General features: G+C 44.2%; 1 protein-coding gene across 1 annotated transcript; it reads right to left on the bottom strand.

Moving 5' to 3' along the window:
- Positions 1–90: 90 nt before the first annotated feature.
- LOC308229827 (semaphorin-4E-like) lies at positions 91–9,809 on the bottom strand (the record flags this gene model as incomplete). Its single annotated transcript, XM_080634135.1, has 16 exons — positions 91–156; positions 941–1,060; positions 2,757–3,079; positions 3,507–3,559; positions 3,751–3,917; positions 4,363–4,478; positions 4,928–5,150; positions 5,439–5,595; positions 6,971–7,146; positions 7,467–7,618; positions 7,962–8,072; positions 8,248–8,347; positions 8,515–8,613; positions 8,786–8,845; positions 9,180–9,325; positions 9,707–9,809. 16 exons carry the CDS (start codon positions 9,807–9,809, stop codon positions 91–93), a joined length of 2,172 nt encoding a protein of 723 aa, XP_080490261.1.
- Positions 9,810–13,269: the final 3,460 nt, after the last annotated feature.

Genomic DNA, 13,269 nt, shown 5'->3' on the forward strand with positions numbered 1-13,269 from the left:
GGATTCCCAGATCCCTGAGCCCCAGACCCCCAAACCCCTGGATCCCCGGCTCTCCAACTCCCCGGGCTGGATCCCACCACTGCACTGGGATCATAATGGGCACTGGCTGGTCATGAAAACACAAATGCTGTTCTCTCTTCTGAGTCTAGACATCTGCTATCAGCAACAGGGCACTCACTGTGGTTCAGGCTCTTACAAAGTCATTTATACAAGTGGAAAATTAACATAAACCATGAATAAATTTTATGAAATGGGAAAATACCCTGGGAATAAGGAGGCTGAACAGGCGATGGGAAGCTGGGTGGGTAATGGGCAATCAGCCCCTTCCAGTGTGCTGCTGCGGCCAGAGCAGCTCAAGCAGCCCTCATCTGTGATAACCAGCATGGAGCTCGAGAGGAACCTCTGCCCCCAGGAACCCCTGCAGCTCAGAGGCCATCCCAGCTCTGCCACACCAGGCCTCTTGCCCCACATCCACTGTCTCCCCCCATGCCATGCAGCAACCAAGGACAAAAGGACTAAAACGGCACCAAAACTAACTCCTGAAAGTAGAGCGCAGTGTCTTTCGTATCGACCTGTTAACTGGAACTTACCTACGAACTTCTCTTGGAAGCTAATTATTTTACGTGTCTAAATTAGGGTAATTAGATCAGCAGGAATTGAGCTAAACCCAAATGCTGGTGGTCTTGTGAGGATTTTCTGAAATGGGGTTTTATATTCCATCTGCACTTCCTTCCACTCTGGGAAGAGAGGAAGTGTCCCCAAAGATGAGAATGGCAATTTTGATTTCCTATGTGATTAGTTCCATAGCACTACCTGGTCTGCATCCTTAATTTCCACATAGCCCTTTGCATGTAGGGAGTTGGAATATAGGTAAAGGAACCCTGCAAGGAAGTATACTCTCTTTCAAGCTGTGAGACTGGTTTCTGCATCGCTCTGGTACGGTCACCTCCAGGCAGATCTTGGCATAGCAGTTTGCCAGCAAGTCTCCAGTCTTCTGATTTTCAGCTGTCCATTGGAGATAGTTCTCTTGTCCACACGTCGTGCCCATGGCTTCACCTTGCTAGAAAGGCTGGTGGTGTTCCCGTTACATCCTCCCATGGGAGGCACAAACACTGCTGTAAGTAGCGGTGTCAACAGCCACAGCGATCCAGGAATTTGCTTCCTGCAAGTTCAACAACTGGCCTCACCTTCCTTCTGTGGTATTGCCAGGTAATACACAAGATAATACAACAAGAACCTGTTGTTATGAAGCGTAACAGAAGAATAATTTGATCCTGGGAGAAAGCAGGCATCCTAAAAGAAGAGACTGGGGCTTTGCTCCAGTGGAGAGAAGCTTCAACTATTCACGTTTTAAGGGAGAAAGAACACTACACAGCCGCTTGTCTGTCTCTCTCCCTAAACAGGTATCCATACACATCGTCTTCATTTCTGAGCATTCCTGTTTAACTTGAGAGTAGGTGTCTTTCTACACCTGGTACACACTTCCACACGGGAGAATCATTTCCAAGGAGGTTTCTCCTCTCACAGCTATGTGAAAACTAGAGAGAAATGAGCTGTCCGTGTCTAGAAGAGCATCCACCTTGCACTTGATGCGTGTCTGACAGCAAGAGGCAGCATTGCCTTTGTCCAGAACCCATCTTATTTTACAGATTTAAGAGACCATTTATTAGAGAATGAAGAAGAAAGGGTCTCAGGTGCTTGGCTTTCAGTAGGCTCGTACAAAAGGAGCTACAATCCTGACCACACCTCGGAACTCAGTTCTGAACAAGGATGCCGTATGTAAGTTGATTCATGACATTTTGGGACAGAGGAAGATGTATCATAAAGGTCACTAAAAACACAGAAAAAAAAGCGTGGAATGTGTTTTGAAAGCCTAAATAAAGGGAGAGGGGAGGAAAATAGAGAAAGAAAATATACAAGAAGATGACTCAGGAAGTTCTAACAAAGCACCAGATCTGACACCAATATTCACTGTGGTCAGTGACAAGTAATTTAACCTCACATGTGAAATGAGGATAGTAGCAACCTCTTGGGGCACGGGGAAACTTAATTAGTTGCTATTTGTAGATTAAACAGAAAGTCTGAAGGTGAAACATTAAATGCCAACTATGAATAGCTCCTGAAGCAGCAGCCTCTGGAACTGGGCAACCCCCCCGTTACAGAAAAGTGGATCAGGATCAAGTTTTGAAAGAAATTTATTCTTATGGTTCTATCATGTCAAAAAGGTACCCAAACAAGGAAACTTGCTTTTAAAAGCAGTAACTGGTGACACATCTATGTAATACACAACACAGCTTGTCTTCAACTCAGTTTCTGCCTCCCACCTAAATTGATATTCCACATTCCTTAACAGGAAACATCATGTCCCCTTCACCAAAGAGCTCTGTGGGCCACAAGCTCCCAGAGCTCTGGGTGAAGCTGTGTGCTGGTGCTGTGCTCCTCACAGCAAGCTCCTGAGCAGGGCTTCATGGCCTGCCCGTTTGTGTGTCTGAACATTTCCTTTCACAGCCCAGCCCCTCTGCAGCCAGTACTGGGCTTCCTGAGCCAGCTCTACTAGCGGGGTTTGGGCTGGTTTCTCTGCTCTTCCAAGACAGATATAAATGACTCTTGTGGAAGCTCAAAACCAACAAGATAAAGATGAGAGGAGCAAGCCCAGCCCCCAGTTTTAAAATGAGCTTCAGTCTCTGGCTGTCTGCAGATTCCTGCTTTGCTGCCTCCTTCAGTGAAGGAGCTGGTACTGAAGACTGAAACCCTACAGCTTCTGTTTCCTTATGCTTATTTGCTGTGGCAATATTTGCCTCCTCTGGCTTTTGTCGGGCATAAAGGGCATAGCGGGCCACTGTGACAAGGAACTCTTTCCCTTTGGATTTCTCTACAGAGAGGCAATCATAGAACCCGGCCACGTCTGCTGTCACATTAAGTATTGCCATTCCTCCATCATAGAGGAGGTATCTCGAGGCCTTGGCCTGAATCCTGCTCCCATTAAACTTCCACACTACACTTGCCAGATTGGACAGGGGAGCACATTGAAGATGAACATTGTTTCCAAGGGTAAAGGGAATTTTCCTCACTCTGTTTTCTGAAATGATGAAGACATTTTTTTAAGTCAGAACACTGGGGTTTCATTTCATTTACATAACCACGTATTTCAATAAAGGTAAAATCTAATTCACCAGTCTTGCCAATAGGCAATGAACAGCCAAGGGGTAAAGACAAAGAGATCCCATTGCTCACAGGTCTGACAGTGACATCTTTCTGGCCTTATTATTAGAGGAGAGATTGAGATAAGCTTTTTGGCAGTTTTTCCCTGTGAGGGTGCTGAGGCGCTGGCACAGGGTGCCCAGAGAAGCTGTGGCTGCCCCATCCCTGGCAGTGCTCAAGGCCAGGTTGGACACAGGGGCTTGGAGCAAGCTGCTCTAGTGAGGAATTCTAGAAAGCATAAACTGCATAAGCATTTTGATCACATAAAGTTCAACTGTTGTTTCTTAACCCAGATGTTCACATACCTCCACTAACGCAGCTGGAGGCATCCCCGGCTTTCACACTTTGAATTAAATGCCTGAAAAAAACAAAACAAGAAAACAACAAAACCCACCAAAACCCAAAGAGATGCAAACACAGCCCAGAAGTGTTGCAGATGTACCACTCCAGTTCTAGGGATCACCCAAGTCTTGTGCTACAGATGTTAAGAGTGCACCGATAAAACAATCTCCCATGAAGCCTGCAGCTGGAAACCAGCTCTCTACTTACATTGAATGAGCAGTCTGCTCTGCCAGTGAGACACATCTGTGAGCAGCTGGAGCCCAGGCGCAGTAGGGATCCCTTGCCAGGATGCAATCCATGCAGTACCTGTAGCGGTGGCACTGGCAGACTGGAAGCTGCACCACTTGAGACTGGGACCCTCCGTAGAGCATTCCCTGGAAATGGGGGAGGGAGTTCTTTGCAGTAGGGAGATTTTCAGCTGTTATTTCCTAATATGGATTGTCAGGTTTTCTGGTGTTTATTAAAAGTATCAGTAAACTAAAGATGTTGTCAGCAGAGATGGGGATACGAGAAACCCCCTCAGTTTTCCACAGCATGGAAACCAGTCCCTGTTTCCACACTAAAATGACAAGAGTTCCGTCCCTAACTTTTTCATGAACAGAAAGGCTTCTTTCAGTTATACGCTGACACCCACAAATTCTTCTCCAGAAAAATGTTTCGTGCTTCTGTTATTGACAAATACATAATAGAAGCAGAATTATCTATCTAGACAGAGACATTTACAGGTTATTTAAAAGCCAGGAGAACACCACAGAAGAGCGAGGCCCAAGACAAGCTATTACAGCAGCCCCCTTCCACACACAGGGATGGAAGCTCTACCTTTTCAGAAGACAACTGGAGAGATTGTACAGGCTCCGGAGCCAGAAACAGCTGCAGCTCTTCCACAATGAGCATTTCCCCATCACAATTGAGAGCCTTATGCAAATATCCATCACCTACAGCAAATGAAATGTATTTCTAAAGAGAAGCTTGCTTAAGCATAGCATAACATTTTAGTCTGGTCATTCATGTTGAAATGGGAGTTTTAGCAGACATTCCTGGGCACAGGGAATTTCTGAAAGTCTTCAAAGCAATTCTCATTTTTCCTTTCAATGAGAGGAGTAATGATTTTTTTTTTCCAGACCTCAAACAATCCCTGAATTTGCAAATACGATGTGAAGCCTCCTTTGATATGGAAAGTTGCTAAAGAAAGCCTTTTAATGTGCAACAAGAAAAACACATTTAATCTAAGTGGGATGAAAATATTAAACTAGCAAGACAGCTTCTGAATGCAAAACTTCAAACAGAGCTGATGAGGAATTGCTGTTTTTTGAAGTCTCAAAAAAAATCTGGCACAAAATACAGCACAATGGAGAGTCTCTTTTCCTACAGTAACAGCTCTTACCTGTTCCCAGAAACATAACATCGTACATCTGTTGATCGAGGCCAGTGACTCTGTCTACCACGATCCTGGTGTAGTTTGAGCCTCTCCTCAGCAGCACTGGGCTGTCACCAATTGGATCTACAGAATCATCCATTAGAGGGTGATCTCTAACAAACTGCAGGACTTTGTTAGGCAAGTCAGTAGAAGTGTTATACCCCATCCTCCGGGCAGAGTTATCTATGCACTAGGAACAAAACACAACACGCATGAGGACACTTGGGTTTTCATTTCATTGAGGTATAGAGAAAAGGTGCATTTTCCTCTAAACATTCAGTTATTTCTACTTATCTTCAAAACACATTCTTTTCCTGTATGAACTAGCCAGTAACCCCACAGCTTGTGGCAAGAAGGCTCTTCTAGGAACTTTGGTGTGATGGAAGGGGAAAGCTGATTGTACACACTGCATTTTTAGTGGTAAGAAAAGACATTCCAGAGGCTGATTTTTAAGTAGAACAGGTAAATTCATATTTACAGCACCAGGACGTGGAACTGGCACTTCTCCCCTGTAAACCATCCACTTAACAGAGGCATGTTCCACAGTTACTGGTCCTTTGTAGCTTCCTTTGGAGAAGACATCCTGAATAGTTTTCATACTGTAGGCACAAACAGCTGATATGTCTAATCGTCCCCTTGGAAGAAAACAGAACAACACACAAAACAAAAGCAGGTTTTATTTTTGTTATAAAGAAAGAAATAGTGTAAAACCCCCCACTCTCTGCAGTGCACACTGATCTTTCTAAGGATTAGTCAAAAGACGCCTAACACTAAAAATCCTTCTCTGTTCCAGTTTTCATGATCCACTGAGAATAAACCAAAACCACCAGTAAAGATGGTATTAAATATTTGTTAAAACTCAAGTAACCACCCTCAAATAAACTGAAATATAGAGAATGAGAACCTCTGACAACCTCTCTTGTGGACAGGCAGATGGGCCCAAGTATATGGTTATCAATATTCTGACAGGATTCTCCCCCCTTTGGCTCCTCACTTCTGACACAAACCATTAATTCTTCTTCTAATCCCTTTAACTCATCTTCCTGAAAACCACAATTCCCTCTTTGCCTCCAATTACAATGTGCCCCAAGATAATGCCTGAAAACAGAGGGAGCCTTTTAGGAGTGTCTGGATCAGACACTGATGTGATTTCAGGTCTCTCAGGGAGTGATACAGCCAAAGGAATAAATGTTCTACAGATTAATGTCTTAGGACACACGGAACCCAACCTGCCAGAACCAGGAATAAAACCCACTGTCATGGACACCCACCAAAGCTCTAGTGGTTATAAAGTGATAAGTAAATAGGTGGCAGCAGGTTAAGCTGCACAGTGCTGACTGTGCTGCATTCTGGTAACTCTGGTGCTTTTATGAAACATGAGAGTTACCTACTCATGGCTCCTTCGGTATTTTTGGACATGCAAAGTTTTGATCCACTTTGTCCTTGTTTTTCTTCATGAGTCAGAGCATTAAGAAAAAGCTACTGAACCCTAAAACTTGGATGGTTTTTTGTTTGGAGTTCTGTTTTCATTTCCACAGAACATGACATTGGACAAGCAGACCATGACACACACTACTTTTGGAGCAGGAGAATAATTCTGCACCGTGAAATGTCAGCTATTTCTTTTAGTGTCATAAGGACCAGAAGAATCCAGGGCTTTGTGCATCTAATTATGTAACTTTCAATGTAATGAATTTTAATTGCCCCACCATCCAACTAGAGAAAACGTAACTCTCAAAACTTGGCTTAGGAGAAGTTTTGGGTTAGTCTTTAATTGAAGGCTTTGGCCCAGGGACCAAACCCGTTTTGTTTCAGATGATAATGTTTGCTCAGTTGGATCAAGCTGTAAGAAAACCGAATGTACTCCATTAAAACATGCAATGCAAGTAGCTGGTAGCTTCTGGCTCTGGGTTAAAGCCAAATGGCTGTACCCAGGCTAGTCCCACTGCAGTGAGAACCCTTCCCTCTATTCATTCCAAACTCCAGTATGAAGACAGCCCTCTATCTCACCACTGCTGGGAAAAAATTCCATAAAATATGCTGTCCTGCCACCTCCTTCTCCTAAGTAAAAAGATGTCCTGGACAATATTGAAATGGAAGTTTAATTCTGGAATGGAACAGGAAAGGTGGGACTTTAGAAACGATGTCCATCTTCTCTGCAAGACACGTTTTCCACCAAGATCTCCCTAAATGAAGGAATAACATAGGCACTTTAGGATGCATCAGGAAAAAAGTGTCACTTTCATAACAGCATTGATGTGTAGAAAAATATAGTTGGCCCTTCAATAGAAGTCTCAGTTCAAAGGCAAAGACAAAAAGGTTGAAATGTGAAATGCAACCTGAATAGCTGGTTGTGTTCTAGCAAGGAAGTGGCAGGTACTTGAGAAATAACAGTACACAAGAGAGTTCTGTTTGGTCAGGCAGTGTGGATGTCAGTGTCAATCACTCAAGTATGAAACTTCATCTGTAATACACTAATCAAAACCTTTATACCACAGACACTAACCCTGCAGACACGGGCAATTCTGGACACCAGCAGCTTGTCGTAGAATTCAAATTCAACAGCTGTTTCGGTGAAGAAGACATAAATTTTATCATCATCTCCGTTAGGATTAGATTCACTTTCCTGCACTATTTCCATGCTGACAAAGCTTGGTTCTGAAACACACAAAACACTGAAGTTTATTCCAAGTAAAACACAAATTCCAAATATTCTTTTAAAATTAAGCCAAATTGAACTGTTTTGTGGACTAGTGAAAAGGCTGAAAAGTATTTATGAATCTATCCAACGTTATGAGAAGGAACTGTGCTTTCATAAATGGCAAAGGGCTGTGGCTCATCTCATCAGTGCAGTCCATGCTCACAAATGTCTTTTACATTCTGTCCTTAATTCAAAAGCTCACATTACAAAACCAATCCATCACATCCTGCTGCAGTCCAGAGAGAATTCATACACCAAACTGAAGTTCAAGAGACTGAAAGATATAAAAAAGCTTCTTACCATTTAGCCATGACGTTTTAAACTCTGTCCTTACAGGATTTCTCATGCTGCGAAGTATTATAGGCTCTGTTCCCAAGAAATTATTTGAAGTAGCTGAGTAGAATTCCCCATCTGGAAAGATTCGGAAGAAACAAATAAGTATAAAGTGCTTCTTTTTCAAATGCAAAGCCATCCGGTAAGGAACAAATTAGGGTTGAGAAGCAAAACCAGAATTAGGGTAACGGTATCCCATAGCTTAGTTTGGAGGAGGAAACTCATTTCAGGTTTCCTGTCAGTCTAAACACACCTACAAAAACAGACGCATACTTCTGAGTTGGTTCAAAGGGGCACTTTCCTCTGCTCTCCTCAGCAATTCCTTGCAAGCTGATGTTTGGCCCATGGATAACCTATGGCAAACGACCATTTAAACAGGATGAGAAGTCACTTTCTGGTCTTTCATACTGCTATAAAAGAATTAGGAAAGTTTTCAACAGGAATATTTTGAGCAAAGTGTTTAAAGATCTGCCACACTGCTCAAGTATCTGCAGGAAGTCCTCTATTCAAACCTAATTACCATGTAATCACAAGTTGGGTGATAGGCGTTGGTTCCACAGACATACAAGTAAGAGGCATTTATCTTATGGAGGAAGAGGATGTAGTTCTGGCATCGTATCTAAAATAGAAAATCAACAGAAAAGCTGTATAGTGGAGTGGACTGCATCTGACAATCTCCCCGTGTCTTAGCAGCAAGCAAACAAACCCAACACACTGACAGGAACTTTGGTGCAAAGAAGCTTGATCCTGTCACCATTTTTATTTCAGTTAATAACAACAGAAGTTCCTACCTTGTCCTTTCCTCTACGAATACATTCCAGCTGCCTTTCCTGTGTAGCAAACCAGTGTTCCTAAAAGTCAGAAACACTTGTGAGGTGCTGTGTTGCAATTACCTGGTGTTCTTCCCCCACAACATTATGTGTAAAATATCCCTAAATAATCCTGACTTTGACCTTATGGGGTAAAGAAGCATTTTTCTACACCTCTCCAGCAGGCAAGGCATAATAAAAAACCTGATGATAATAGATACCTGATTATAATAAAGATCCTGTGATAAAGTGTCAAGCCTTGAAATAGTAATACTTGTAGTCACTTAAACTCAGAACATCATGTTCGCCTGAAGAAATCCACAAGGAAAGTATTTCTTTTCAATGAAGGTATGAAAAAAAAAGATCTTTCATTTACCCTGGCTATTTCTCTAGAAATATCATTCAAGTCAAGAGCAAACACTGCATCTCTGCCTCCAACAAACAGGGTATTGGTTTCTTTGTCCACAAGCAGAGTGGAAACATTGGCTAAGCCTTCTTCCCTAAAGGTGGTGAGATTTCCTGCTGCAAAACACAGAAGAGAAGTTATTTTATTTAGCACTAGAATGACAACGTAATGAAAAGTCCAGATTGAAATCAAATTGTAACAGAACAAAGGGAAAAGCTTGTCCGCTTTTCCAGGACATTTCCTAAATGCTAGGAAAGTATTTAACTAAATGCAGAGATATTCTCTTCCTAATTTCTTACAGGAACATAAACAACACTGTTATAATTACCTGTAAGCCAGAACCTCCAGCTACAACAACTACTGTTCAGGCATTCCTGTCATTTGGATGAGTGCATCTGCAATAGCCCATAGCATTCCTTTTTATGCCTAATAAATAATAAACTCCCAACACTGTGCTACGTTTCTTTCTGCTTGTGAAATGCCTGGGTTTCACTTACTTTGGTATTTTACGGTTTTTCTGGGAATGCAATTCCCAACAGAAGCTTTTGTCTCATGAATTAATTGCAAAACAAGATAAAGGACAAGAGCAGTGCCACCCATTTTCAGAGATTCAACTAGAAGAAAGCTCTTCCCCATTGTTATTCCTTGTCATTAAATAACTGCAGGCAGCAATGGCTTCATGCTTCTTGGAAACGGCCTGTGGCAGTGCTCTGAAGTGGCTGCAGTCTTCCAATACTTCCTGAAACTTGTCAAAACCTCTTACATTTGTTGTTAACGCCTTCCAGACATCCTAAAATGAAAAGCAGCTGAAGTTCACTGTAATACGTGAATTCATTCTTGTCGGAGCCCTTTTACAGGATTTAGTAGCTATTACAGAGCTATGTATATGGGTTCAAACTGAAACGCGGGCAGCTCAGGTTAGATATAAGGAAGAAGCTCTTTACTGTGAGGGTGGCGGAATGGGTTGCCCAAGGACGTGGTAAATGCCCCATCCATGGCAGTGTTCGAGGTCAGGTTGGACAGAGCCGTGGGTGCCCTGGTTTAGTGTGAGGTGTCCCTGCCCATGGCAGGGGGTTGGAACTGGATGATCTTAAGGTCCTTTCCAACCCAAACCATTCCATGATTCTATGACCTGTAGTTATACAAACCAGAAGCAGGCGCTGCTCTGATGGCAATCCCAAGCTATTCCCAGCAAACCGAGCTTTGTGCCAAGTCTGTCACTCTCATTTCCAAGCTCAATGGTTGCGATTTCCTGTGGGGTAACTCCGTGTTATTTCACAAACAGCAGGAACAAGTGGGAACATTTTGCAGCAATCAGCTATTTGAAATACAGAAGAAAAATCATCACTAAACGGGGTTTATTTCCACTAATCCAGCAGGGCTTATAGATATGTTAGATGAAAATTACATCTCTAGGTAGCAAATCAACCTTGTGTTATTAAGAAGGAATTCCTCTATTATTCATTAGAATCTGGGACTCCTGATGCCTGGAATTTTGGCAACGCAGTTACATGCACACCCCCACCAGCAGCATTGATGCATCTGCAATTACAGAAACCACAAACCCCCATTGCAGATCTGCTTTCCTAAGGAAGGGAAACTCTGCTCTTCCTGCACTTCCATCTGGAGGTCAGAACCCGCAGCTGAGGAGAGGGTTTGCATCAGAAGCCAGGTTTGGGTTAGAATAGTGTCGAATCAGTCAAACAGGTTGGAGACTGCAGAAAACTCCGTGAGCCGCTGGCGTGAGCCTGCTCAGAGTCGGTCCATGGGCCAGCAGCACCCATCTCCTCCGTGACCGGTGTCTGGCAGCAGACTCTTCCCACCCTTGTTTTACGCTTCCCTGCTCCTGGCAGTGAGAACAGCCACGCTGTCCCCTCGCATCTGTTCCAACCCTAACTCTGACCCCCCACCTCCCAGCACGTTTCGCTTCAATCCCTTCCCCGAGAGCCGTTTCTGCACCGCACCACGTTCAGAGCTGACACACGCCTGAAAGGCCAAGAGGTACAGAGCGCTCATGGCACCCCCCACAACACTCCAACCCTGCACCACCCCATGGAGCCTCCCTGGTGCTCGGGGAACCCCACACACCCCGCGCCGAGGCTGGACACGAACCCCGCTCCCCTCAGCACACACAGCCCCAAGATGGCCGCACCTCCCTCACCTCCCACCTCCTCAGGGGCGACCGTTGGTCACGTGACACACGCCCCCGCCCCATGGCCAGGGCCGGCGCCGCACACGGGGCTGGGGACGGAGCAGCCGGAGGTGGGAAGCGGCGGATGTGGGATGCGGCTCCGGCCTGCCACGGGCAGCGCTGTGCCGGGACGTGCTGGGAAGCGGAGCGGGAATGCTGTCCTCGCGGCACGGCAAAGCCCGTGTCACCTGCTGGCTGCCTGCACGCTGGACCCCTGCAGCAGCTGCTGCTCGACAGAAACACTGGAGTTCTCCATGTCCAATCACCCCTCCAGAACTCGGCGTCTCAAGGAGTTACGTTCACGAATGACAGAAGTCTATGGATGGAAACTATCTACAGCCTCTTAAAGACTGGTGTTTAATGACCAGGATCACACAGTAAAACAGTGTGGATGTTCCTGTGCTCAGCATGTGCAACCACAACTCCCTCTGGCCCGGGGAAATGACCCGCAGGAACGGCTACGGCATCAAATAAAGCCAGAACTTAGAGATTCTCTCTTCATTTCTGTATGGTGGCCTCCTCATGAGCTCTCCTTTTAGGCGGTTTCTCTAAATTCCCATTTCCCATCCAACAATAGTTCCGGTTGCTGAAAACAGGTCTTGTCAACTGTTCCAAGATAAAGCCTTTGTTAACCCCGTGAATCAAGAAGCCCCTAATGAACCTCTGCTTAAAACTCACATCTGGGTTTGCTGCTTTGCTATTGCTTTTTTACCTCGTGAGGGGATAACAAAACACAACCTCCCCCTTCAAAGTCTTGGCTAGGAACGAATTGTCAAGGAAATCAGCACAACCTTCGACCAACGGCAATCCAGCACAAAAAAGCTGAAGAGAACACACCGTGTGCCAGCACTTTCTTAAACAGCAGTAACTTTATTGCCCACAGATAATGCAAACAGATTCAAGCCTTGCTGCAATCCAGCAAGTTTCCTACTTGACAAGGTTCACAGAAAACTGTTTCTTTTTAGAAGTACCCTCTTGTTCTTTGAGCATATTCTCATTTAAGGTGTTTATTATTGCTCAAATCTACAGTCTGGTTGTGATTGGCCACTCAGTCACGAGATATGCAGGATTAAAGATGATACAGGACTTTCAGGACTTCCTTCTTAATTAGAAAATATACCTGCTTGTAGGATAGAAACCATCTCAAATAACATTTGAATTTCTAAGTCCAGACTCGCTTTGGGCACGATACATCAGGATTCACTTTAAAGCAGAATGGGATATCAATAGAAAATATACTGTACATTGATTTAGAGAACAGTCACCTCAGCACAGATTAAGTGTTCACACTAAGGATGCTGGAGTTGTCTTCTTCAAAATAATCCCCCAAATAAACAGGAAAACATCCCTGGTATTACAGCAAAAAAAAAAAAAAAAAGCTTTGAAGGCAAAAAAAAAGAGAAAACAGCTCAATTAATCCATCACAATTACTCCAAACAGCGTATTACTGACTGTAGTTCTACTGTTAGGGCACCTCCCCAGAATGGGGATCTCACTTCTCTCCAGCGAGAGCAAACGTCCTTTCCTCTAGAACCAGGCCCTCACATATAACCACTTTTTGAAGGAAAAAGAGGAAAAAGGAGTAGCCAGAGGTGGAACTTGCCTCCGTAAAGCCTTTCCTAGCTGTCAGTATAAAAGCAAGGGACAGGAGACCTGGCTGGTGTCTTTCCCAAGCGCCCGCTCTTGCTTCACCTCTCGACAGAAGGCGGCTGGCTGCACAAGTGTTACATTTCAGCTCGGTGCAATTTTCCCCCTCATATCCTGTCTAAGAAAGGAATTTGAATTTAAAGGCAACAGTAAACCACACGTATGTCAAGAGAAAGCTCTGCTCTTTGAAAGTCAGTTCACCAAGGAAACCAGAGACACAAC

Source organism: Psittacula echo, assembly GCF_963264785.1.
Source record: "Psittacula echo genome assembly, chromosome: 24".
In the NCBI taxonomy this organism is placed as follows: Eukaryota; Metazoa; Chordata; class Aves; order Psittaciformes; family Psittacidae; genus Psittacula; species Psittacula echo.